This window comes from Triturus cristatus, chromosome 2_1 (genome assembly GCF_964204655.1).
Source record: "Triturus cristatus chromosome 2_1, aTriCri1.1, whole genome shotgun sequence".
Classification (NCBI taxonomy): Eukaryota; Metazoa; Chordata; class Amphibia; order Caudata; family Salamandridae; genus Triturus; species Triturus cristatus.
Window position 1 is genome coordinate 872,184,623 of NC_140581.1, and position 27,182 is coordinate 872,211,804.

Sequence of the window (27,182 nt, forward strand, 5' to 3'; positions counted from 1 at the left end):
TCTTCCTCCTCGATGCACACAGAGAGGGAAGCCCTGCTCCTTTTGAGTAATTTGTTTTGTAAACACTAACCTCTTCTACCTTGTCTACCTAATCTGCATGCACCTGTGTTACTAGGTGTTTAATGAAACCCACTGCTCTGAACTTGACAACTCACAACAGATCAGACTGTGGGAATACATGGCAGTCCACAGCAGTGGCTTGGGGAGGATTTCTGAGTTTCAGCAGCTTATATTGCTGACAACTTGCCCCTTCCAGGTCAGGAACAGGTATGAAAGCTAGCTAAATTCTGCTCGAAGTGCGGATTAGGAGGAGGCTTGAAAGAAGGAGCTATACCCGTAAAGCAAAGGGTAGTGAGGGCATTCATTCAGTGAAGAGATTCCCAGAGGAGCTAGTGGTCTCACCCATGAAGAAAAGAGAACCAGATGAGAAAGCTAGCATTGTCCAAACACAAATACCCAACATAGTTTTTTTTTAAATCAAGACAGTAAAGTCGCTTGTATCTTATACTAGACAGTTAGACTGACCGTAACATGCTTAGCATTTGATGGCTACAGGTTACTATGAATTAAAGCAACTACCATAGCTTTGTTGGAGTGCCCTCCTCCTTGGAACTCAATGGTCCCAAAGGCGTCGGTGGGGCTGAGCTGGGTGTGCTTGCTAACAGACCACTTCTCCGACTGGATGTCATTTCGAGCAAGTCTGCCTTCATTCTTCTCATTCTGGATGATGGTGATACTTGGAGTCAGTCCAACATGCTGGCCTATAAGGCGCCCACAGCAACACCTACGGAACCAGAAAACAGAATGACATGCATTTCTCCAAGTATGAATGAAACATGCAGTATGTCAAGACATTCACTGTATATATGATTCAAGCGCCCCTGGTGCTTGCAACTTTTACCTTCGTTGCTACTCTGTTGTTATCACATACACATAGGGCCCGATTCACAAAGGGCCTCTGTACTCATGGCGGAGGCCCCGAACTCGTGTCAGGGGCTCCACACTTTTAGCGGGACCTAAGCATTGCAGTTTCTCATTGCGGCGGTCCCGCCATGACTGCGGGCCTCCCCGCCATGACAGTGCAGTCTCCACCATGAGTGTGGAGGCCCTTTGTGACTCAGGTCCTCAGTGCTCAAATCTTAGCAATCACACAACAGTAAGCATATGGTTTCCAATTTGAAAATCATTGTGTCTTGTCATTAAAAGTATTTGTATCAACAAAACCATTGTATACGGGGCACTTGGAAAGTATCGCAGCCGTGTTTTTTTAATACTGTAAAATGATAGCGCTCTTAGGTTATGTATGAAGCCTTTGACACTGTCCTTACATCTATACAATGCAGAATACATATGATAAAATAATGTTCGCTATGTTTGAACTACAGTAATTCTTAATGCAACTTTCTTTTGTAAGGATTTCACCAGTTGTAGTGATACCATAAGCAATAAGTGCTTTGATGACAGAAATAGTCATAATTTGGTTTTACAGCCATAATGTCTATTTCTATGAATGCTACTGTAACAGAGAAATCACAAACCAATGTAGCCTTGAAGCAATCATGTTACAGATTTCATCAAAACTAGAACAGCCAATGGCGACCGTCCATCAAACATGTTGTCCTCTGAAAGGAACAGCTGTGAGGGCAGTTGTTTGTAATGTACAGAGGCCGGCGGTCATCTCTAAACTTGACAGACAGTGGTTATTTCCTCTGCCACCCTGACGGATGGAGTACCATCTGTCAAATGCTAATCCAAGCCCTTTGTGTGATCTAATGTACGACATGGTGTCCATTCCTGGAGGCAACATATTGAAAGGAATGCATACAGGTGGAAGCCAGTCACACTGGGCTTCCAAAGGTTTGCATTTGAACAGCAGCAAATCCCAGAAGATAAGACTGACACATTTAACCAATTATTTACAACAAAGAAAAGTAGCAGCTTTAGAAGTAGATCAAAGAATTTGACATCAGGATTACACAGGAGCAAAGTTAGAAGCTATCTTTTACATAAATGGTAATAAATGGATGAAAAGAATCTCATAGCAGCAGTCATAATGACAAAGAGAAAAAGGGCCAGATGTACAAAGCATTTGTTTGGTCGCAAATGTCCAGATTCACAGAATTGGGCCGTTTGCGGCCTAAAATAGGCATTTTTAAAATGCACGAATGGCAAACTGGGACTCAAGTGAATTTCAGTTTGGGTTTCTGACCAACAATATACTTGATATTTGGAAGGGGCATATTCAGGGCATCCCTTCCAAATGGGGAATCTGAATGGTATGTACTACAGTTTTGTAATCAAAATTCGGTTGCAAAGCATTCATACTTCCACAGACCACCGCCTACTCTTACAAAATAAAAATGTAATGATACATTTTTTTCGAAACTGATTCCATATTCCTTTAAAAAGAAAATGAATGCATTTCAAAATAAAAACTATTTATTTGAAAGCAATCATAGTTATGGTGGTCTGTTGACCTCAGCAGGCCACCGTCCCTGTCATGGCTGCAAATCCTTCTTGGTCATAAATTGAAACCTACCACATTCATATTCATAAGGTAGGTCTATTTGCGACCCACGACAAATCGCTAACTAGGAAATGAGGACCAGATATAATTTTAGCGCTTTAGTAATAGCGATTAGCAAAAAATCACTGTTTGGTAATTGCCACTACTCATTTTAGCAGATATGGCCCAAACTTAATTTAATAAGAAAAGAGACAGAATAATTGTAGAAATTCTCTCAGGAATTCAGGAGATAAAATTGAAGAGAACGTTGATTCTTAATTGCAAGCTTTGTGACATGTTTGGGCCACAGTGAGGCAGTGTCTGAGGTGACTGATATCATTGGCAGATGCTACTCTCAGGTTTATTTGATTAAGTCATCATACTGTTGAATGTGGATGCTTGTTTTATGAGAACAATTCTAGGAGAGTTCATGATAGGCTTGTTCTTTCAGGGAGTTCCGTTCGTGTCTGCAGTTGGAGGAATAGGTTTGGACCCTTCTGGGTAGAAGAAATTAATAGCTCACAGACCTATCAACAGCGTGTTTATAAGGAAAGTCAAATGGTTGGTAAATTACTAGCTGGTCTACTAAGACGCGACAGGAAACAGCTCTAATTACTGAGGTCATAGATCCTAAAACCAGATTAGCTGTGCTGGAGCAAAAGCTTGCGGTGACGATGGGCTGCCCATAGAATTCTATAAAGCATTTGCTAAGGAACTGATTCCCTTCTTCACTAAGCTTTTTAATTATGTAAAAGCCAGAGGTGCTGTTCCCTCAGCTTTCAAGAAGGCCATTGTTGTCAGTTTTATGAAGAAGGGTAAGGACCCTAAGGATGCTAACTCTTATAGACCAATCAGTCGTCTCAATGCTGATTATAAGATTTTATGAAAACTTGGGCGCAGCGTTTCACCCCATTAGCCCAGGAAGTGATCCACAGAGACCAGTCGGGGTTTGTTGCCAGGAGGTCGATGTCATTCAACACAGGGTTTATGATACGGGCTCTCGATTTCTTTAGTAATAACAAGACTCCAGCATGCATTATGATGGTGGACGCCGAAAAGGAGTTCGAACTGCTCAACTGGGACGCCCTTTTCTATGGTCTCGGTAGGTTTGGTGTTCCCTCTCAAGTCACAATAATGCTCAGGAATATGTATCTGGGGGCCCAGGCTGAGCTGATGAAAAATGCAAATCATGTAGGGTTAGTAAATATAAACCGCGGGACCAGACAAGGGTGCCCGCTTTCCCCCTTATTATTTACTCTTTATATCGAACCCCTCGCTATTAAAATTCGTGGTAATATAGCAATCGGCGCCCCGATCCCGGGCATGTCAAAATTAAAGTTGTTTGCAGACAACATTATTTTATATTTCAGTCCTGAGAGTCAGAATATGAACCGGGTTTCAAGTAAAATCAAGCAAAACAAAACAGATTTGAACTCAGAACACCGACACAGATTTTCTCCTGGCAAATCTTAAACTGCAGGCCCTTGAGTTGGATCCTATATGGTATCTGGGGATTTATGTTTCAAATCAATATGGGCAGTTATATAAATTGAATTATGAGGCTACGCGGGGCAAAATTAAGAAATTGTTGGAAAACTAGTCACGTCCGCTGCTAACCTTGATAGGTCGGGTAGCCCTTATCAAGATGTCCATACTCCCTCTACTAATTTTCTTGTTTATTAGTATAACTATAAAAATAAATATGAGCTACTTCATAGAGCTTGAATTGATGTTCAGAGAGTTCGTATGGAGCAAGAAAGCTCCAAGGGTTAAACTTTCGATGTTACAACTTGATACTAATTAAGGTGTGTTAGCATTACCGCATATCCGTACATATTATGAATCGGCGATATTAGATTTAACAGCGTGTTTACTGTCTTCCTAAGGGTTATCAGCTAACTTTTTTTTAGATAAAATGGTACAAGAATCTGGCTCACAGATCCTGACTTTTCTTAAAACTTCAAAACTTCCCAAAAGGACTAGATATAAAACTCTTCTGGAATACTCCGTTAGACTACAGTTTTCTTTTTAAGCAAATTGATTTTTCCGGGTTTCACTATTTAAAGTTAAGTGAATGTAAAAGCTTGGGTCTCCAAATTCTTTCTAGTCATCTTAGTAATTGGAAGGATTGTGGTCTAGAAGAACTGGGGCGCTTTTTAATTCAGAATAGAGTTATTACCTGGCAAGAGGTTCAGGATAGATGTGGTGACCGGAATAAGCCTGTTTTTTTTAATATCTACAAATTGTATATTTTTTAATTAGATTTAATCTTTCGTCTAATTGTGCCCCGACCAAATTGGCGACCGCTCTATTTGGAGTAAAAGTTAGAGGGGTGGGCAACTGGTACGTACCGTCTTTTGCGTACCCACAACGAGTCTCCATTGGTCGAGAAATTCCTAGAGAGAGTAACCTGGGAAACCCAATGTACTTTTTCTAGCCAGGAGTGGCAGGCCTTATCCCTGCTAGGGAGTAAGGCTTTAAGAGCTGCCAACTTTAAAAGAATGGCCTTTCTGTCCCGATGGCTGAAATATTTCACTTCCAAAGTCCAAAACAAGAAATATCCAGAGGGGGAGGAGCCAGGCCGGCGGCCAAGATGGCCGCCCGGGCTCCCGGCTCCGTCGACCCTCTCCCCTTGCTACTGGATCTAGCTGTCGGGGCAGCTCTGCTGACACTTTCCTGGATGTCGGAGAAGGACCTGTCCCACCGAGAGTTACTCCGGAGGCTCTCCGAGCTTCAGGGACGGAGATATGCTTCCCGGTCGGTGTGGCCTACGCGGGTCCCGGAGCCGGGACCTCACGTGATACTGTAGCCGGCTGTGAGTGGAACAACAACGGCCGGGGAAAAACGGTCACCCGCGGGGGCGCTCGAACCCACCCTGAACAACAACCTAGCGTCCGTTGCTGAGTGCCGTCCCCTCATGCCGGACGGGGCCCCCCCCCCCACCCACCCGAATGCTGCCTTGCTAAATGTGGACGTGTGACGCAGCTCTTTGTCTCTCTGCTGGAGATTGGTACGACCCGCTTGCTGCTGTCTGTATCCCGCGATTCGGCTGATCGGGGCCGATTGCTGCATGGCGATTTAGAGTCGTTCAGACGCACGGGGTGGCGCAGATGAGACCTTCCGGGGGGCAGTTTGAGATGGCTATCACAACGTGTGCAACCGGGGAGACGTCCGGATGGCACAAATGATGGCGGCTCTGGTGTGAACTCCGGTGGCATTTATGCTGTGCGCCCCATTTGGTAGTGATACCCTCATGGAACCCTGCCCACCCGAGGCGATGGCGATGCGCATTTCAAAAGGAGTGCGGAGTTCGGAAGCCCCTTCCCGTGTTTTGGCAGCACAGCGTGTGGGTTTGGTTCGCGTGGCGATTAGACCCCGGCATAAGTGGAAGTATGAGAGAGCCTGATGCGGTATTTTCACCGTGTGCCTTTGTCCAGTGACTCCCTCTACAATCTGTGGTATGGCCCGGATGGGTGTCTTTACGGGACCCTACACGTTGCTGATGAGTGGACGTTGGTGCGTGGGGTCTCCTCGATCGGTACAAAGGGCATCGTCGGAATGGAACTTGGTCCATGGACACATGGAGTGTTCGGGGATTCCATCGGATGTGAGGCTTGTGGGGACTCCTTTATTGCCCTCTCCCTTGTGGCTGACATCGTCGCGCAACCTAGATAAATTGAACTGCCTACTCTTCCTGAACCGGACTATGTCTTGCTGCGTGGGAGGCGGTCGTGGGCTGTGAACGGCTGTGAAATGTGTCGTGTCCTGGTGTATTGCAAGAACTCCTACTCTTCTTTGGATATCCTTGTCTATTGTACTCTTGGTGTTTTGTTGGCTACGCTTTGTGCGGACTGGGACACGTTTCTGATAAAGGCCGGGTGGGGCTGGGTTACAAAATGGTGATTGTTTCCCTCAGATGCTGAAAGGGGGGTGACTGGGTGGGCTGGCGGGGCGACTACTGTTCTGATTCGATGGGTTCCTCGGATATTTTGCAACAGCGCTGATATACTTGTAAGCTACGCGGGGGGGCCGGGGGCCTGTACTGGGGGACCCCCCAATATGTATTTTTCTTTTATATTTCCTTCTTTTATATTTCCCCTTTCTTCTATATTTCGGGTTCCGTACACCGGGCGACAGGCACGCTGTTAAGGGGGAGGCCGTAGCCATTGGCAGAGGTGCAGGGTGGGGGGTTAGGGGAGGGGTACTATTGCTCTTTCCTTTTATGTTCCTAGGGCCTCTTTCTTATTATTTGTGTCTCTTGGCTTTTTTTTTCATTTCTCCTCTTTTTTACTTCTTTTGGGAATTGTTTAACAGGTTCCTCTCTATACGTCCTGGTGGTACAGATTACAGGGGTGGATGTTTCTATAACGTTTTTATGTTGCAGCAGGCATAAATCTGTATTGGTGGGCGAATTGTATAGCTCATTGTTTACCCTGCTTAAGGTGCGTCAACGCCAACGTCCTGCCTGCAGTAGTCCTGCCTGTGAATATCCTGAGCTATGGTAACCCCTTGCTTTTGTATTATTGGATTGTGTGGCATCAGATCCTGTTCCTTCCTAAAACTCTAAAAGAAACCTCTTTCATCCTGGTGCCGATATGGTACCGATAATATCCTGAGTTACGACGGGGCATTTGGGAGGCGGGTTGTTGCACTCTTATGGCTTGATTGATTTGCTTTGACCGACTCTGTACTACTGGCCGGCTGTGATGGTTTCAGGCCCGGGTTTGTAACTGCTTTATGTACCAATAAAGGTTTACCAAAAATAAAAAAATTTAAAAAAAAAGAAATATCCAGAGGTGGAGAATAGATATTTTTGTTGCCAGGCAGACGGGGAAGGGGGATGGCTACATATATTCTTCACTTGTCCTTGGCTAGGGCAATAAGCCGGACCATAAGCCGGGCAATCCAGAAGTGGATAGATCCAGTGGCGGAGGCTGCCCTCTTTAGTATTGCGAGCTCTGGGACAAATTTGACAAAAGCGGAGGAGACTTTTCTAGCCATTTCCTCCTTGTTGCTCGTTCCTTAATTCTTCAAAATTGGAGGCCGGTGGAAGCACCTTCATATGCGAGATGGTTAAACAAGATGAAGCAAACCAGGACGTTTGAAGAAGCATATGCAAAGCGGGTGGGGGCAATAAAAAAGTGTACTGTGACTTGGAAATACTTAATCAATCTTGAAAATTATGACGGTATAGAAGCCAGATCGACGGCAGCACTTTAGCACATCAGCACTTTAGAAAGTTAGAAAAAAATTTTATTGGTAAAATGTGGGGATAAAATTTAAATGTAGGGAAGCGTGCTGTCAGCCAGACTATGGGAGTATGGGAGTAATCTGTTCTTTATGTATGTATGCTTCACTCTCTGCACCAGATCAATCGTATGACGGGCTTATGTTGATCAATTTTTGCTTTGCATTTACTTGCATCTTCAACTATGTTTTTTTCTTGGATTTGTATGTCTTGATCTAAGGCGGTTTTAAACTCCCTTAAAATGTTGTTATTGTAATGACCCTGATGCTCTGCTCAATAAAAGATTTTTATTAATAAAAAATTAGATGTTGATATCATCCCATACTGGATGCGAATAATAGGAGAGAAAGCGGAGTTGTGTACTGTCCACAACCCAGCTTTCAGGGTCAGACTTAGACAGAAAATAGTACCGGGCACCAAAATTAAAGTGTCCCCATTACTGAATCAGATAGCTACAAAGTGGTACAGATTTGCAAATTGGGGTCGTTGTGAACTTGTAAAGGGATGTTGTGAAATTGTTTTGCAAGGTTTGAAAGATTGCATGGATTTGAACTTGCTGCAGGCAACGTTTGTTTTAATATCAGGTAAATCAACAGTAAAAAACTGGCACAGGGGACATAAAATTGCCCACAAACAGTCAAGAAACCAGCCCACACACTGAGCTGTTAGACCAATCCATCTGGCATTGCCTGACTGATCCTAGCCAACGTCCTCTCCTGTTACTTGTTGACGTTATACTTGGCATAGATTACGAACAGTGCCAAAAAAAAAAAAAACATATATATCAGTGTTAATAAAGCGGATTGAGTGTATGAGGCACTGTATATAGGGTTTCTCCAGTTGATAAAAATTCAAGGCCTTGTTGAATTCTCCTTGAAAAGATGTGGTATTGTTTGCATTCTCAAAATACGGTGGAGCAGGGAGGAGGGTTAAAGTTGGTTATCATGTTGAAGTCTCTGCATGGGATGTCATCCCCAATAGCAAATGTTTGAAGACTTCTGAATTTTTTGAATCATGGTCTCTCATCTGATAAGAATAAAATTGTCTTAGAGTGACAATGTGGTTTGAATGGGATGGCAAAAAAATGTGGCACATGCTTACCAGATTTCAACGGGATAAGTAAAGAAAAAGTTGTAGCTATTATAATAAATGTATACTTTTTGGAAAGGGCGATCAGTACCAAATGTACAACAAATGGGTAACTGTGATGAAAAGATCTGCAGTGAAATTAATTGTCTTTTACCTATTATACTAATGGCAATCTTGAGATATGCAATATATTTATCCTGCAGTCAGTTGAACTACATTTCAAAGCCATTCATATTGTGACATATGTAACTAAATAGAATCTATAGCACTTGTCCTCTTTTAGAAGGGAGACCTAGGGGGTCCTGCTCAGCACAAAGCCTAAACCCCAGTGCAGACTCAAGAGACGAGATTTACTTTCAAACTCAGAAACCTGAACTAACAGAGTGCGGGGAAGACTCTGGAGAGAGATCTGACCATCTGAGACAGGAAATCAATATTTTAGATCTTTGGTTCAATAAAAACTGGGATAGTTTCGATTCCTCAAAGTATATACCCAAGAAGAGAAGTGCTTTGCTTGAAAACCAAGAGCAGGAAGCTTTTGGATTGTATTAGGAATGATGAGGTCTAACCCCCATTGTCTAACTGGTTTACTCTTTCACAAGTCCCGCTCATCTCTATTCTAGTAGAGAATCACTTTGGTTCTCAAGAGGAGGAGAAAACACTTTTCTGCCTATTACACTGAAGAATTGCTGCCTGCCATTCACATGCCACTGGGATGTAAAGGTGACTCCTTCTCTGTTTTAATTTATGTGTCCATTATTTTTTTCCAGGTTCGGTGGCACCAGTTTTCTGCTGACCCACATTGCTAGGGAGTATAAATGCTCCACCAGTGAATGTAAAATGATCTTGTGGAACATCCCTCCAAATGGTAGAGACTAGTAAATGTATGTGTCTTGTATAGCACACTGCTGCCCTGAGGCATCCTGGCGCTGTAGACCGCTGGGGAACCCGTCCTGGCTATCCCTGTGAGATGGTCCCTCCTGGGTATCTTCAAGGTGAAACCAGGCATCCCTGGCAAATGTGGGGGGCCGTTGTGGAGATGAGGCAAGCTAATGCCCAGAGTTGCGATCCCTGGTTAGAGTAGGCACTGAGGCGAGAATTATCGAGTCTGCTGGCCCTGGTCCACGACCCTGCCGCGTCGGGAATTGAACCCTGGTCCCGGGCCGTCCTCTGCTTCCGGGTCTGCTGCCTCTAACCAGTGAGCCACACCACTCCGCAGTGCAAATAGCGTTGTGAAAGAGGTAACTGGTGCCAATCTTGAAAATGCCATTTGGACTGATGATACCAGAACATTTCTTGTGGATATAGAATATGAGCTGTTGCGACCATTTTGCAACTAGGAAATGTGGGAAAAGGGCAGAGGCGCAGAACTCCCTCCTTCCTTAGGAGTCTTCCAGGAGGTTGAGTCTCCCATGTTGGCTCTGCCTTACCACGGTGAGAACAAGATGACGATGATGAATCATGACACTATTATGAGTGTGAGGTTTCTTCTTTCATAAAGGATGACTTCCCTCATTTACGTGGAAGAAGTCTGTTAACGTCTGAAACTTTGGACTCTATTGTTGCTGTAGAATTGAACATAGTCTACCATCCTTCTCTCCTTTCTTTGCTTCTTGTGCTGCCATACTTATTTTTGTGATTATACTTCACTCTAGGCTACTCTATTCCTGTCTATACAGCTCCACTCTACGCTACTCCACTCTATGCCACTCTACTATGCTACTCCACTCCACTCTACAACAATCCACTCAACAACACCCCACTCTAGGATGGTCTATGACATTATACTCTATAATACTCTATGCCACTCCACTCTACAACACTTTACTCCACTCTACAACACTTCACTCTACGTTACCCCACTCTATGACACTCCACTCTATGCCTCGCCACTCTACTTCACTCCAACTAGGACACTCTACTCTACTCCACTCTTCTCTACTTTACAACACTTTACTCCACTCTATGCCACTCTACACCACTCCACTCTAAGACACTCTAGATCACGCTATGCCACTCTATGCCACTCCACTCTACTCCACTCTATGACACTTTAGTCCACTCTACGCTATGCCACTTTACTCTACTCTGGGACACTTTACTCCACTCTAGGCTCCTCCATCTATACCCTTCCACTCTACGCCCCTCCATTCTATGACACTGTATTCCACTCCACTTTACAGCACTACACAACATTCTACATCACGCTACAAAACGCCACTCCACTCTATGCCACTCTAATGTACTCCATTCTGTACAACTCTATTCTACTCCACTTTAGGACACTTTAATTCACTCTACGATACTCCACTCCACTCCATTCTGCGCCGCCCTACTGTAATTGCAGTGCACTAGCACACCATGCATACTCCACTCTATGCCAGTCTAGTCTACAACACTCTACTCCACTCTATGCCACTCTACATTCCTCCAATCTATGACTATCTATGCCACTCCATTCTACACTACTATATTCCAGCTCACCCCAAGCTACTTCACTACTCTCACCACTCTACTCCACTCTACGCTGCTCTCCTCTCCTCTACTCCATGCCACTCTATTGTACTTCATTCTAGGCCCCTCCACGCTCCTCCACTCTACGCCAATCCACTCTATGCCATTCTACTCTGACACTCCACTTTATGCCTCTCCACTCTACAACACTCCACTCTAAGACACTCCATTCTACTCCCTTCTACAGCACTCCACTCTCCTCTACAACACTCTACTCCACTTCACTCTACAACACTCCACTCTGCGACAGTCCATTCTACTCCCTTCTACAGCACTCCACTCTCCTCTACAACACTCTACTCCACTTCACTTTACAACACCCTCTGCTCTATGCCTCTCCACCATATGCCACTCTATGCATCTCTGGGTGTTTCGACTCCACTCTATAACACTTCATTCTATGATACACCATTCTATTCTGCTCCACTTTATCCCACCTCAATGTGTCCCACTCCACTCTACTTCACTCCACTCCACTCTACGACACTCTATAACACTCTACTCCACTCTACACCACTCCACCCTTTGACACTCCATTCTATGCCACTCTGCTCTATGCCACTCCACTCTATGACACTTCACTCTAAGCCTTTAACACATAAACGGAGCGGTGAGAGGTAGGCCACAGAACGCCCCCCCCCCCACCCCCCAAGAATATCAATATGATCACAAAACTGAATATACCAACACCAGGAGCAAATAAAGGATAGTAGGAAGGTAGATTATTTTCAATCCTACAGAAAGAAAAGAGAGTACAAAGTTTGTACGTTACAGTACTTCTGCCAAGTATCCTTTATGGAAGAGGAAACCTCACACACATATTAGTGTCATGCTGCATCATCCTCTCCCCACCCTGGTAGGTCAGTGCCACCAGGGTGGACTCAACCTCCTCGAAGGCTTCTAAGGAAGGAGAACGTTCTTAGATAAAAACTAGTAGTCAAAGCTGTAGGAGAGTAGAATCTGCTTCACAGCTAATCAGTACCCCAGCCTAGCTGCTTCCTCTCTAAAATGGTTTCCATGTATATTAGGTACATATATAATTGGATTCTGGAGTGCCTTATAAGCCCCTAGTATATGGTATACTATGTACCTATGGCATAGATACCTCAGAGGCCTACCTGGGGCTGAAGCATGTATTATGCCACCCCTGGGGAGCACTCCAAAATGGCACCACAGGTCTGCTACTGCAGCCTGGGTAAGGGTGTGCTTGCACCCCTTACAGTGGTATAGGCTACCTATATCACTACCATTGCACACACATATAAAACCTATGTTACTCCTATGGCAGGCCTTAACAATCCTGAAGGCAGAGTGCTTGGTTTTTATGTGAGAGGGTGCCCCTGCATGAGCAGAGCCCCTCTGCAGTGTTCGGAGTACCTCCTCTGATGCTGTTTGTGGTGCAGCCTGACCATATACTCTTAAGTGCATTATAACCTTGCTGTAAATGCTAACTTTGGGATGGCTGCACGGAAACATGTCGTGTTTGGTGTCAAACGCTTTGGAATACTACCCCCCCACCAGTTCTGGCGGCAGGGGTAGCATTCCACCCTTCTAGAGGGAGAGACATGTTCACACTGGTCTATCCCGGTAGGACTTTCTTGAGCCCTGGCATCACAAAATGGATGCCTCTGCCACAGACACAGGTCTGGTCTCCTGCTGCTGACAAACTCCGGCAGGGGAGGCCTGGGCAATAGGTTTACTATAGAAGGGAGGTGAAACCACCTCCCCAGACAGGCAGATGTGTATTGGGGCTGGGCGGGAGCACTCTCTGGTCCTGCACTGGGGGCACACTTGGTGTCCCTGTGCATAGTCCAGTTCAAACCAGTTGCAGGGGCTACCTGCCCCTGCTCTGGTGCGAAACTGGACAAAGGAAATGGCTGTAACCACCCCTCTTTCCAAACCCTCCCATAGGTGGGTCCCTTGAGTATGTCCAACCCCCAAACTTAGTATAAGTATGGGAACCTAGTCCTTGCGACTTTAGATTATCCTGGACGAAACTCTGCAATATATATCCTGGACCTTCGACTTTCTATTTCGACTAGAAGACGGAGGAAATCTGTCTTGGGGTCAAGGAGTGACTCCCCTGCTTGGCAGGCACCAAAGAAGCAACAGTCCGGTCTGCAATTCCAAAGCACCCGTTGGATGCCGAAGTCTCTGCATCACCAGGGGTGGATTTCCTGACTTCCCTGAGGCTACCCTGAGTCCACAGCAAAGCTGAGGCCCGAGGCTATCGTGGATGACAAGGAACCGTGACCCCTGGACACCACATACTATTGCTGGTACATCAACTTCTTGTGTATTCCTGAAGTTCTGCGTTGGGCTTCGAGTAGCCCCAGCCTTGAGCACAGACTGCACTGAAGATCTCTGGCCTCCACTCCACGAGTGACCCGTGGGCCAGGTTACAGTGCGACCGCTCGAGGCTCCTTCGTGATCGCTAGCCCGTTGGCTAGTGGGTCCCCACGAAGTCAACTCCTCTTCTTCTTGGGCTTTCCTGGTTGCTCCAGATGTGCCTTGACTTACCTTCGCAGGGTGAGTCCCTCAGACCTTGCTGGTCTGCACCAACGTCCTTCTCTTTCCATAAGATTTGCCGTTGCCAAGGCTTGTTGGGTCCAATCTGGTCGCCGACACCGCAGCACTCGACAGACTTCGTGGGACAGCTCGAATCCGGCTCGTGGACTTCATCGACACCTCCTGGACCTCGTGGCTGAAGAGTCAAGACACCCGTCAACTCACCTGAAGCACCCGACATCTGTGGGCATTGGTCCATCCTGTCCTCGGTCACTGGCTAGTGACCCAGACTCTGTCCCCTCTGCTTTCAGGTTCCTTCCATCCTAGATCCAGGCTTGGATCTCTTCGGACACTTCTCCTCTTCACGGCAGCAGCAGTTCTTCGCCAGCTTCCATTGTAATCGACGACGCAACCCGACACCAAAAGACACCTATGCACCCGGTAACTTAAGTACTCCAGTGCTCCTGTGGGTGCTAGCCCTAGAACTTCTTAAGCCCAAAAGGGGTTGGTTCTGACTCGATTCTAATTGTCCCTAATCTTTACATTTCCAACCGCGACATTGTCCGTAGAAGCTAACGGGAACCCGCGGTTGTGTTGACACACTGCACACAGTCCCCGTGGGTCCCCTGTGTCACTACCTTGGGTGGTTCCTTGGGGTCCCAGCAATTCTACAGGCTCTAGGCCTTGCGTCTAGTTCAGTTGGGGTTCTTACACTACTTTATTGGTATATAGTTTGGTACGCCACTAGGGCCCAAACGTGTATTTGTGCTATTACTGTTGATTGCTAACTTGTAAATTAAGTACTTCGAACTCCAGTCTCATAAAGAGACTGGAGGGGTGTGTTTTAACCTAAATACATATATTTTAAATATATACCTGGTGTGGTTATCCTTTCATTTGATCATTCAAGAGATTATAGACTGGTAAAACAAGCTGCTTTACATTCCTTCAAGACTTAGCCTGAAGGCTGCTCTCTATAGCTACCACTAGGATAGCTTTCAATAAAGGTTGTCTTTAACCAATTCACCATAAGGGGTTGTTTGGACTGATACAAGGTGCCCACTAGAACTAGTGGACAGCATATATCAGGCCACCTTCTCACAAAGGCCGGATCCGGATGTAACCAAAATACATTGGGGTTTCCTCAGGATGTCCCCTTAATTGGTGAGGACCCCAGGTATATCTATAAACAAAAACGAGCAGGAGTACAGAGTACAATGATTCGGACCCATTCTAAACCTGCCAACATGTTTCTGCCCTTAATTTATAGACTAACACATCTGAGCATTCACCAGGACTTTTGGATCCTTTATCTAGCTTGATTGGTTCTAATAGCCACCAACACACGTTTATTTATGTAGGATTGAAAATAATCTACCTTCCTTCGCTTCTTTCTTTGCTTCTGCTGCTGCCGTACTAATTTTTTTAATTATGCTTTACTCTAGGCTACTATATTCCCGTCTGTAAAGCTCCACTCTATGCTACACCACTCTATGCCACTTCACTGTACAATACTCCACTCTACAACACCCCACTCCACCCAACACCACTCTCCTGCCACTAACTTTTAGCCATGCTGAACAGCAACACATTGGTGTACGATATGACTAAAACCAATTAACAAAGCCAATAGCTCTTACATAGACGAGACTGATTGGCTCTGCCAATGCTGGTTATATTCTTGCATTTGCCAAAGTATGCTTAAACATATTTTATCAATGCTTTGAAAGAAGACATTTTTGATTCATTACTTTTGATCTCTAAGTTCAATTTTTTTATTTACGTGGAATTGACTTTTCAACCTTTTACATTTTAACTTTTTGAGTTTCAGCTAAAGTAAAAATGTTCACAGTATTGTTTGTTGGCTAGTCGTACACATACCAAATGCATTTTCTCTAGAGAAAGATTTTCTGCTTCAGCCAAGCTACAAGGGTGAGAAATGGATTCCTTCATAGAAACAAGGTAATTTTTGTGAGTCAGATTTGTTGGGCCATGTCACAGCTCACATTGAGAGTGTTGCCTGTCCCTCATTTAGGATATAACCCCAGTGTTCTGTAATTGGCTTTGACTTGTGTATTTTCGTATGGTGAACATGCATTTTAAGATTTCTAGGTCTAAATGTTTGATTTGTGTTTTTTATTCCATACCCTGCAGGAACTGGGGATGCATGCATACAGGGAGGCATACCATGTGCCCCCCTGCATGCATCTCCTGGTGCAGAGGCAACAGTGGGCCCTGTAGGACAGTGAGGGAACTCCTAATATGCTTCGCTGTGCTGCAGCAGCACCACCAGCATATTAGAGGGCTCAGACCACTTCAAGATCACCAGCGATCGCAGATCCCTGGTGGCAGCAGCAGTCCCATGGCGGTCCAACCACCCTTCTTGTGATAGGGTGGTCAGACCACTGTTGCGGGGGTATCCGCGCCACGGGGGTGTCCGCACCACTACTGTGGGTTTGACAGTCCATCGGACTGCCAAACTCATAATAATGCCCTATGTCTTGGACATAGTATGGCATAGTATGGAGAAGTATGAGTGAACTGAGTGGAATGAAGTCATTTTATGTAAATGAGAATGAATTAATTCTTCAAAAGGAAAGTTAATGATGGATGACTACAGGAGGCCACTTTCATAGCTGGCGGAATATTGTGATGTCAATATTTTGCAGACATCTGTGAGTGGAATCGGAGGAATGGACCTCAGGTTTGGGTGTTGCTGGGTGGGATGCGGAAGTCTTGTTACATAGTTTGTTGAGCCACAGGTTATTTCTGATAGTGTTTGTTATACCAACACTAGCACCATCTTTGTTTGGGAGTTGTGCCTTTCTGTAAATCCCATTTTCGAAAGGCTTTGTTTTTGTGTGCAGTCTGGTGGCTGATTATACCACTGCATTTTAGCATCTGCACTGATATATAATGAGACGATGTCAGTTCAGTGGTCATCAAGCTGGGTAATTTACATTTCTGATGGATACTGTTAACCACAGATTCCTCACCTTTAGAATATTCCCCAGATGCTAGTCTGGATAGCAATGCTTTTCAAGGCAGTGTTCCAGTTCACTGCTAGGTGGTGCCATGCGGCTCCACGTTGGCTTCAGTCCTCCCCAAAAGTGATGGAGTGGGGCCACATACTGTAATTATACTGTGTGCTGAAGTCAGTTTGTTTCCGTGGCTTTGAACTCGGATCCAGTGCTTTGGTCTCTTTAGTCAGTTAACAAATCCTTTCAAAATTCTCTTTTTCAGTGTGCAATGGAACAATGTCCCCACAAAAGAATCAAGGGTTCAAACAGTGCCATGACTGTCCGAAACAGATATCATTGATCGGCCGCCACAAGACTTTCCTCTGATACATCTACTTGGGGCACTAGTCCAACACATGCGAAGAATGTGCCGTCATGCACCCAAAGGGACTGTAAAACAAAACTGTTTGTCACTGAACACTAAGAGTAGTCGTGAACCACCTGCAAACACCACTCCAAATTGAGGGCATGGACATGTTCCCTCTCTGGAGGACAATTATGCAACAGGTCTTCTTTACAGTGGGCATGCAAGTCGAAGTGAAAAGTGAAGAAGAAGCATAAGAAGTTGAAGCAGGCTTGAATACACCCTGACACTATGCAGGTCAAGATCTTCAGAAGTCTATGCTGCATAGTTTTTGCACTCTTCTGGCTCCCTCTGGCACGCCTCTGGACCCCCAAGAATAATGGGTTGATTTTGCCCTTTGGTCTTTCAATGAAGGAGAATGCTTCGTTTGTAAATGTGATTAGATGTGTGGGTGAGATCCTAGATCTATAGCTGCCTACTGAGTTCATCACAAATTTCCTTACTGAGGTTTTGCACCCTGGCTGAGCCCATACTTCCATTTAATGAAACCATGACTGATACCATTATAGGCACTTGGGCTAAGCCTTGCTCTTGCTTGCAGGTGAACAGGCAAGTGGTCAAGCACCACAAACCAGGACCTAGCAACCCAGAGTTGCTGGCACATCCTTTTCCTGAGAGTTTGGTGGTCCAGACCTCCAATAGCAAAGTAAATCCTAATTTGATACCCCTGACTCCACTAGACAGGGAGTCAAAAAGGATTGAGGCAATCCGGAAGGGAATACTTGCTTCAGCCAACCTGGCATTACAATCAGTAAAGATGTCTGCCTGTTATAGCATTTTAAGTATGCCCTCTGGTACATGGCCAGCAAGATCTTTCTGGTGGTCCCAGGGGAGTTTCGGGCCTCATTGGCTCAAACTTTCAAGGCGGCCAGGACACCAATAAGTATGTAATTAGGGTTGTCTTGATAGTACAGACTGCTTGGAGCGAGCATTGGACACTAGTGTAGTGCTTTGCCAACATGCATGTATGCAATCCAGTGGCTTTTCTAGAGATGTGCAAGAATCTCTTATGATTATGCCTTCAATGGATCCTGCTTATTGGGCGATAAGGCTGATTCTGCCCTCGAACACTTTAGAACCACACAGTGTGTTCCTTGGCCTTTCTGTCCCTGCACATCACTTTCCTCATAAGTCTCTCTCTTTCCAAAGTTACTCCAGAGGATTGGTATATAGGCGATTTTAGGCCCACCTCCCACACAGCATTGAGCCAACCCAGTCCTTTTGTTGCAAGGATGGAAGCAGACATTGAGTAAGTCACCAGGGACAATGTTCTTCTCAGTTATCCCCCCAAATACATGCAGCATCAGCCTCCAAACTTCTTTAGTTTGACCTTAGCAGCACACAACCATCCAGAATGAAATCTTTCATCCTAGGGTGGCAGTCCATCACAGCCGACAGATGGGCTCCAGATCATCCAGCAGAGTTATGCCCTTCTGTTTCTCTCTCATCCACCACACCTCCCTACAACATGAGAGCAGCTTTCACAGGAGCACCTCTCCATCTTGCTTCAAGAGGTGCAGGCCTTACTGGCCAAAGGGACCATCATGAGGTTTCCACCTTGGATGTAAAGACTCCCGCCATTTACTTGTACAGTAGAAGAATGAAAGCTTTCATCCTTTTTAGATCTTTGCCGTCTGAACGCCTACCTGAGGAAGTACAAATGCGAAATGCTCACACTAGCCACAGTTTTGTATGCCAGGGTGAATGGATGGTTACCTTTGATCTGCATGATGCATACTTTCATGTGCCTGTCCGGCAGTCACACAGATGTTACCTGTAGCTCAAGGTAGCCTAGGAGTATTTTCAGTTTACCGTACAATCACACCAGCACCTCTCAGGCGTTCACAGTCTATCTGCTTACTCCTTAAACTGTTATGCCATGTACTTAGGTACACTCCAGATTGGATACTGGGGTACCCTTGTCAGTCCACAGTATATGGTACACATGTATCCAGGGCATCGGTACCCCAGAGGCCTCCCAAGGGCTGATGCATGTATTATGCCACCCATGAGAGGCCGTGCAAAATGGAACTACAGGCCTGTAGCCTGTGTAAGTTGGTGCATGCACCACTTACTTAAGATAGAGGTTTACTATATGCAAGGGTCACTGCACTTAAAACCTATAAGTCACCCCTATAGCAGGCCTTTACAATCCTGATGGCAGGGTGCTTGGTTGTTAGTGAGAGGGTTCCACTGCATGAGCTGGACACTCCTGCAGCCTACGGAGTCCATTCTCCCGGGTTGTCAGTGATGCAGCCATGTACGACATATAGAGGGGCATTACGCGAAAGTGTGATGACCAACTCTAAAACGGCTGAAACAAACCATATCGCGCTTGGTGTCAAACATGTTAGAATCATACCTCCCACACTGGTAACCGGTGTGGGAGGTATGATTCCACCCCTCAGAAGCGAGCTTCGTGGGGTCCTTAGTGATCCTGGTACCAGCCTTCTAACTCCGTACAGCACAAAATAGTTGCTGCTGACCATAGACACATTTCTGCCCTCCTGCTGCTGAGCCAAGCTCGAGCAGGGGAGGCAGAACAATAGGCATCCTGTCACAGGGAGATGTGACAACCTGCCAGACAGGATTTAGTGTATTCGGGCTGGGTGGGTGCGCTTGTCAGCCACTGAAAGTCTGCAAGAGGATCACATTTGGTGTCCCTGTGCATAGTCCAGTTCAAACCAGTCTTGGGAGTCGTTGGCTCCCGCTCTGGAACGAAACTGGACAAAGGGCATGGGAGTAACCTCCCCCCTGTCCAGACCCTCCCCTGGAGGGTCCCCTGAATCTTTCCAACCCTCTCCCCTGGGTACTTAAGGGCTTACTTGGCTGTAGAACCTTAGATTCAACGTGGACACGATTCAGAACAAGAAACCTCTGCACTTGGAGCATCTGGACACTCTGTACTTCACTGGACTTCATTTGGGCCTGACTTTGTCTCCTTCTCCGTCTGTAGCAATATCTGTGCCCGTGCACCATACAGGATCCATGTAGGACCTGTAGAGCATCAACGACAACCGAAGATAATCTCCCTTGGAGTGAAGGATTCACTCCCCTGCATTCACAGGCACCTCAACACTGCTGACCGGTCTGCTGATCCCAAGCTTCTACGGACTCCGAAGGGTCCAGCAACACAGGAGGTGGGGTTCCTGAGCTGCCCTCTTACCAAGTTTGAGGCCAGTGTCCCTCGTGGGGGCTGCAATACCAAAACCCCTGTGCAGCGCATGTATTTGCAAGTGCATGTGCTTGTTGGACACTCCTGAACAGGGGCATTGGGCTCCTAATAGCCCCAACCTGTGGCATAATTTTTTACATCCTCACACTGACTGCTCCGTGGGCTGTTTGGTGAAATCGCTCGAGGTCCTCTCACGACTCCTGTGCCTCCGGCCTGTGGGTCCAATTGAGGGTCAAGTTTGCTTTTCTGGAGCTCCCCTTGTTGCTACAGGCTTGCCCTGACTCTCCTGTGTGTGGTGAGTGTCCTGGGGCTTGCTGGTCCGAATCATACACTGCCTTGACCTTCTGCATGGGTTGCCATTGCCAAGGCTTGTTGGTGCTGCTGCAAGACACCGACCCCTCAGCACTCGACATTTTTCATGGGACAGCTCATTTCTGGCTCCTGATTGTCCTCGACGTCTCCTGGTCCCCGCAGCTGCAGAATCAAGGACTCCATCAACCAACCTGAAGCATTCGTCTACTGAGCCCCTGGTCACTCCCAAGTGACCCAGTCTCTGTCCCCTCTGCTTTCAGGTACTCCTCGACAAGAATCCACCTTTGGATTCCAGTGGGCACTTTTCTCCCTTCCAGCAGCGGTTCTTCTTCTAAGTCTCCATTGGGTTTGACAGCAGTTTCTGACGCCACTTCAGACCTATGCACCCGGCTTCCCTGGGATAGGTAACTTGAGTACCTCAGTATCCACGAGTGGGGTGGCTCTTCAACCTTCTATCTTCCACAGGGTTTCTTTGAAGTCTACTGGGAAGGGTCCTAAACTCTAAAACTTCAACTGTGACTTCACCCTAGACTTGAACAGAGCGCGTGGTCGTGTTCCCATATTGCACACTCACTCCGTGGGGTCCCTATCAACGCACCTTGGGTGGTTCCTTGGGGTCCCAGCAATTCAACGTCCTCTCAACACTGCCTTGGCTCAAGTCGTGGTTCTTATACCTCTTACTTAGTATATGGTTTGGTCCCCCCTGGGGCCCACTGTGTATTAGTGCTATTTACTGTTATTTCCTTGCTCAAGTATTGTGTGCTTTGTGATTATCACCATGTAGGAGAAACCGTGTCGTACTAGATAGTGTTATATTAATAAATACATATTTTTATAACTACTGTGTTGTTCTCCTTTCATTTAACCAATACTATAAGATTGCATTCTGGTAAAACAAGCTGCTTAACATTCCTTCAAGACTAAGCCTGAAGGCTGCTCTCCACAGCTACCACTTGTATAGCTTTTTAAGGTTATCTTTGACCTCTTAAATCACCATAAGGGTTATTTGGGCTGGTGCAAGGTGCCCACTTTAATTAGTGAACAGCATATACCAGGCCAACTTTTCACAAGGACAAGATCCTGTTTTTTCAGCCTCAGGCCTGGATCTTGGTTTAGCGACTCTGAGGCTTATTGACCTGCTGGTCTCATGTGTCGTGCTTGTGCATTTTACCAGGTGGAATATTCTTACTCTGCAGTAACATCTGAAGTGTCATTGGGCTGAACACCATGGAATCTTGTCAGATAATTTCCAAGTTTCTAAGGAGACTACACAAGATCAGCAGTGGTGGCTATTCGACCACAACCTGACGAGCAGCAGACACATCTCCCTTTCATAACCCAGAACTAATGGTGGTGATGAATGTGTTCCTGCTGTTCTGGGGAGGATTTCTGGGGGAGGTGGAGAACAAATGTCTTCAGCGGAAACATCACACCACATAAATCTGTTGGAGCTGAGGGCCACCCATCTCATGGAAAAGATCTTCCTGCTGTTCATCAAGGGAAGGCCTGTTTGGTACTGCAACAATCAGGGAGAAAAGAGGTCCATGGTGTTATGCCAAGAGGTACTGCACCTCCGGATTTTGTTGACGTGCCAGGGTATTTCCCTTATCGTGAACGACTTGGCAAGATCTTTAAACGTCAGTGTGGATGAGCTCAATCAGTGATACCTGACAGAGCATGAAAGGCAGTTGCATCCTGAGGTGGCGTAGGGCATCTCCCAACAGTGGGGAGAGTCCTATTTGAATCTTTCCACCCCCGTTGAGATTGCCAAGTGTAAAAAATTCCCCAAGCTGAAGTTTCCATGATCATTCTCTCTAAAAGATGCATTCACGCTAAAGTGGAGTGCAGGATTCATGCATGCCTTTCTGCCGCAAAGTGAGTGCAGCAAAGGTAAGAAACAACCGGGCTTAAGTTATCCTAGTGGCTCCAGATTGAATGAGGAAAGTGTGGTACACAGAACTTCTGGGCATGAACATGTGTCCTCTGCTTCAAGAGGACCATCTATCGCAGAAGCAGGGAAGGGTTCTGCACCTTGTAAGGTTGTGGATGTCAACCTTATAGCCAGGCATCCCACCACAAAGCCTGCAAGGCGATGGGATAAATTTACCATCTGGGGTAGAGTCCACAACAAAGACCACTTATTAAAAAAACTATTGGATGTTGTATTGTTTGTTTTATCCATGTCCCAGCAAAGTCTTGCAGTGGGTACCCTTAAAGGTGATTTGTTGGCGCTCTCAGTTGTTTTGCATTTGCAAGACCAATTGCCCATGTTTAAGTCATCTGTTGTGATGCAGTCTATCGAAGGTCTGACACACATTTTACCTCTGAACCTTTTGTGATGCCTCATTGAGATCTTAATTTGGTCCTGACTTTCCTCATGGGCACCTACTTCAGGCCAATGCACAGCTTCTTGCTGCATCAAGAGGCTTTCAAACTGATCTTCCTCACTGTAATATCTTCAGCTCATTGCATGAGTGAGCTCCAGTCCTTCTCGGTGGAGCCACTCTACACCACCTTTTTTTCCAGGCAAACTGGTGTTGAGGTACAGGGCAGCCTTTTTTGTCCAAAGTTGTAACGCCCTTTCATATTGGGCAATACATCATCCCCTCAACTTACTGTACTGTTTTGGTATCTATTCTAAAGGTGAGTAAGGTGAGGTATAGCAGTATTGAACGGAAGAACAAGCTACCTTTGGAAACACTCTTTCTAATGGATACTCTATCTAACCACAGATTTGTCACTGCCCTCCCAACTCCCCGTTCTATGGAATGGTCTTTTCTTTACCATTTACATAGGTCCCAAATTAGAGATCTGCACACTGGTACCGCCAATTGTTTTGTGCACTGCATCCGACAGTGCAGAAAGTCTCAGACAAGAAACTGATATCAGCGTGCAGTCGTGGCGGTTATATGTGGCTCTGCTCTGTCACTTCAGGAGTACAATGAAGCCAAAGTGGAGCCATAAAGAACCAACTAGCATTGTGTAGGAACACTGCTCTGAAAAACGTCCATATCCAGTTTGGCACTTGGACAATATTCTAAAATTGAGGAATCTGCAGTTAGAAAGAGTATCCACTAGAAAGAGCAATATCATAGGTAAGTAAATAGGTATCAGATCCTGGGAGAATGTGCTACTGACCCAGTTGGTCCTACTGATGAACCTTCGCAATTGTCTTTAATGTCTCTATGGGTCCTAAAAGCTCTGACCATTCTGACTTGATGAGGATGTTAGAGGGACTATCCCTGGACATTAAGAGTAAGTTTGCCACATCAGAAAAGAACCAGACTAGAATTCAGGATACTTGTGAAGCCTTGGAGGTTAAAATTTATGTTTTAACAGAAAGGATTTCTTTGATGGAAGCCTCTGTTGAGGCCTTGCATATGGAAGTTGAATCTAACCGGGTGGAGATTCAAACTTTAAAAGCCAGAGAGAAAGTAATGATGGATAAAATAGAAGCTCTTTAGAATAACAGCAGACAAAATAACATTAAAATTCTTAATGTACCAGTGAGGGTAGAGGGTGATAACATTAAGAGTTTTTTTTATAGACTTGTTGAAAGAGTTTATGCTGAACATTGATTCATTGGAACTTGAAACTGATATTCAAATAATTCACAGAAATCCTTTCTCAAGAAATGCAAACAGGAAAACTCCCAGACGAATCTTGGTCAATTTTAAAACTTTGCTCTTGAAAGATCGTGTTTTGTCAATAGCACTCAAGGCTGGTGCTTCTACTAAAGGAGATTGGTCGTTTAGGATCAGATCGGATCTCTCTAAAATAACACAGGACAGACAGTGGGAGCTGGGGAAGTACATTCCAACTCTGCGATCCTTAGGCGCAACAGTACAAATGAGGTTTCCTGCTCTTTTGAAAGTCATGTGGAAGAACAAGATGTTTAACTTTAGAGAGCCTAAGGAGGTGGGCCCTTTCATAGAGCAAATTAAAGCCCAGGGATAACCTATAATCTATGCTTTCCTATTTTCTTAGCATGAAATTCCGGAGTTGGGGATGGTAAGCTTTACTGGGTGATATTATCAGGCCCATATTAGTTTATGAGAGGGTTCCCTTGGGGAAGGGGGGGGGGGGGCACAGACAAAGGTAGTTTTTTTTTATACTTGCACTGGGTGGGGAGCATAATAAGGAAAAAATAAAAAACGTCCTCTTTGGTCAGAGGTATAGGATATTGTAGATAAATATAGAGTGGTTTTATAGCAACTAGGTTGCGGGCTGTCTACAACTTTTTTTTTCATGGCAGGCAAGACTTAATTTCTTCTTCTGTGGTTCCTGTTAGAATATTGACATGGAATGTAAACGGCCTTAGGGTTCTGAGTAGACAGAGGAGAATACTTCAATATCTGAGTCAATCTCAGTATGATATAGTTATTCTCCAAGAAACCCATTTAACATACGAGGAATGGGATTTGATTCGGGTCAAACAGAGATGGATGGAATCTCCCATTTATACGCCACAAACGTGCTATACTAAAGGTGTAGCTTTGATTATCAAGTACTCAGTAAAAGCAACTTTGGGGGATATTAATGCAGATTCCAAGAGCAGGTGGATCATTGCTGATATTAAAATCCAAAATGAATGGTTCACTTTTGTGGGCTAATATGGTCCAAATATTGATGATGAGGGACCTTTGAATGTTATTTATAGCCATTTGACTCAATCAAACTTCCCCATTATTATGGGGGGTGATTTTAATATTATTTTTAATACCCTTTTAGATAGATCTAATGGGGGCAGGCTTGTCCCTACAAAGGTTGGTTCCTTTCCTAAGATCATGATGAAGTATCTGGGTCTGATTGACATCTGGAGGAAGAAGTATAAGGGATTGGATGGTTTCTTGGATTTTACGTTTCATAATAAAAAGTACGGTCATTTTTCTCAAATTGATTTTCTTTTTTATTTACAGATATAAGACTTTTGAGCTGTACAATCTATGTAACCCATATCCCGGAGCATCTCTCTGACCATTCGGCTGTTGTATTAGAGCTACAAATGTCTAGTGGTATGTCAACTAAAAGGTGGACATTTCATAGAACTCTATTCTTAAATCCTCTGTTTATCGAACGCCTAAAGGAAGAAACAGTCTTTTTCTTTGAATCTAATAAGGACTCAGCATCATTACATGTAATTTGGGATGCTTATAAGGCTTTTATAAGAGGCTGCGTAATTAGTTTGGCAGCCAATAAATTTAAGGAGTTTAGAAGGAAGATTCAGAAATTGGAAAAGATATTTCCAAAGCAAGGAATGATAGTAACATCCATTCGGATATGAACTTGAGGGGTGGAGAAAGCAGCGAGGTCTTAGCTAAAAGACAATTACTAATAGACCACTTAGACGATATCACCAGGAAAAAGAGGGAGGCGAGTAAACTGGCCAAGTACGAGTGTGGAGAAGGATGTTGGGAAACTTCTTGCCTGGAAGTCTCGGATAAATCAGACTAGGAATTTAATTAAAGAAGTAATTTTGCCCGAATTGGGTGAGATTTCCTCTGATAACTCTAAAATAGAACACGCATTTGAAGTTTACTTTCAGGACTTTTATACAGAAGATTTAGTTGTCTCAGAATCGCAAATTAAACAATATATCGATGATATCTCACTACCTGAGAATCAAACTAGTCTGTTAAATCAGAAGATCTCGCTGATAGAACTTAAGTTGGTGATGAAACACTTAAAAAAGGGATGGGCAGCGGTACTGATGGTATCCCTAATGAATTCTATATAGCCTCGATAGAAGAGCTAGCCCCCATACTTCTTAAATTACTGGACGGGATTTTCTCACATAGTTCTGAGAATCCCAAATCTTGGGATGAGGCTGCCGTCTCACTGATTTTAAAATCGAACAAAGACCCTAGAATGTGTGACTCATATAGGCCTATCTCCCTGCTGAATTGCGATTATAAAATCTTTGGAGCAAATTCTGGCAGGGAGGTTGAATCCGGTAATGGGCTTTCTGATTCACCCTGACCAGAAAGGATTTATTAGGGGTCATCAACTTCACGATTTGACTCATGAATTAATAGGTGCGATAGACATCGCCACTACAAATAATTTACCTCTCACAACTTTTGCGTTCAATGCCACTAAGGCATTCGGTAGGGTGAATTGGCCTTTCTTAACCTATATGATACGGAAGTTCGGATTAGGAGATCAGTTTGTTAAAGCTATTAGTATTATCTATAACACCCCCACTGCTCGACTAATAATTAATGGCAATCCCTCAAATTCAATTAGATTGGAGAGGGGAATGAGACAGGGGTGTCCTCTTTCCCCTCTTTCGTTCGAACTTTATATAGAGCCCTTGGCCTGTAGCATCAGAGTTAGTCGCACCTTTGCTTCCTTTGAGTGGGAAGGCTGGGAAAAGAAAGTCGCCTTATATGCGGACGACTTAATGGTGTTTTCCAGAGACTCCCCCGCTATCTTATCCTGTTTAG

The 27,182-nt window shown here is 45.0% G+C and overlaps 1 protein-coding gene across 1 annotated transcript in view; it reads right to left on the reverse strand.

Annotated features, from left to right (window-relative positions):
- The window catches only part of TRPM3 (transient receptor potential cation channel subfamily M member 3), a 1,363,437-nt gene that overhangs the window by 856,210 nt on the left and 480,045 nt on the right, over positions 1–27,182 (reverse strand). Inside the window, exon 3 of the mRNA XM_085633017.1 lies at positions 580–784. Within this exon, the coding sequence (XP_085489143.1) occupies positions 580–784 (205 nt within the window). The remainder of the gene's footprint in view (positions 1–579; positions 785–27,182) is intronic.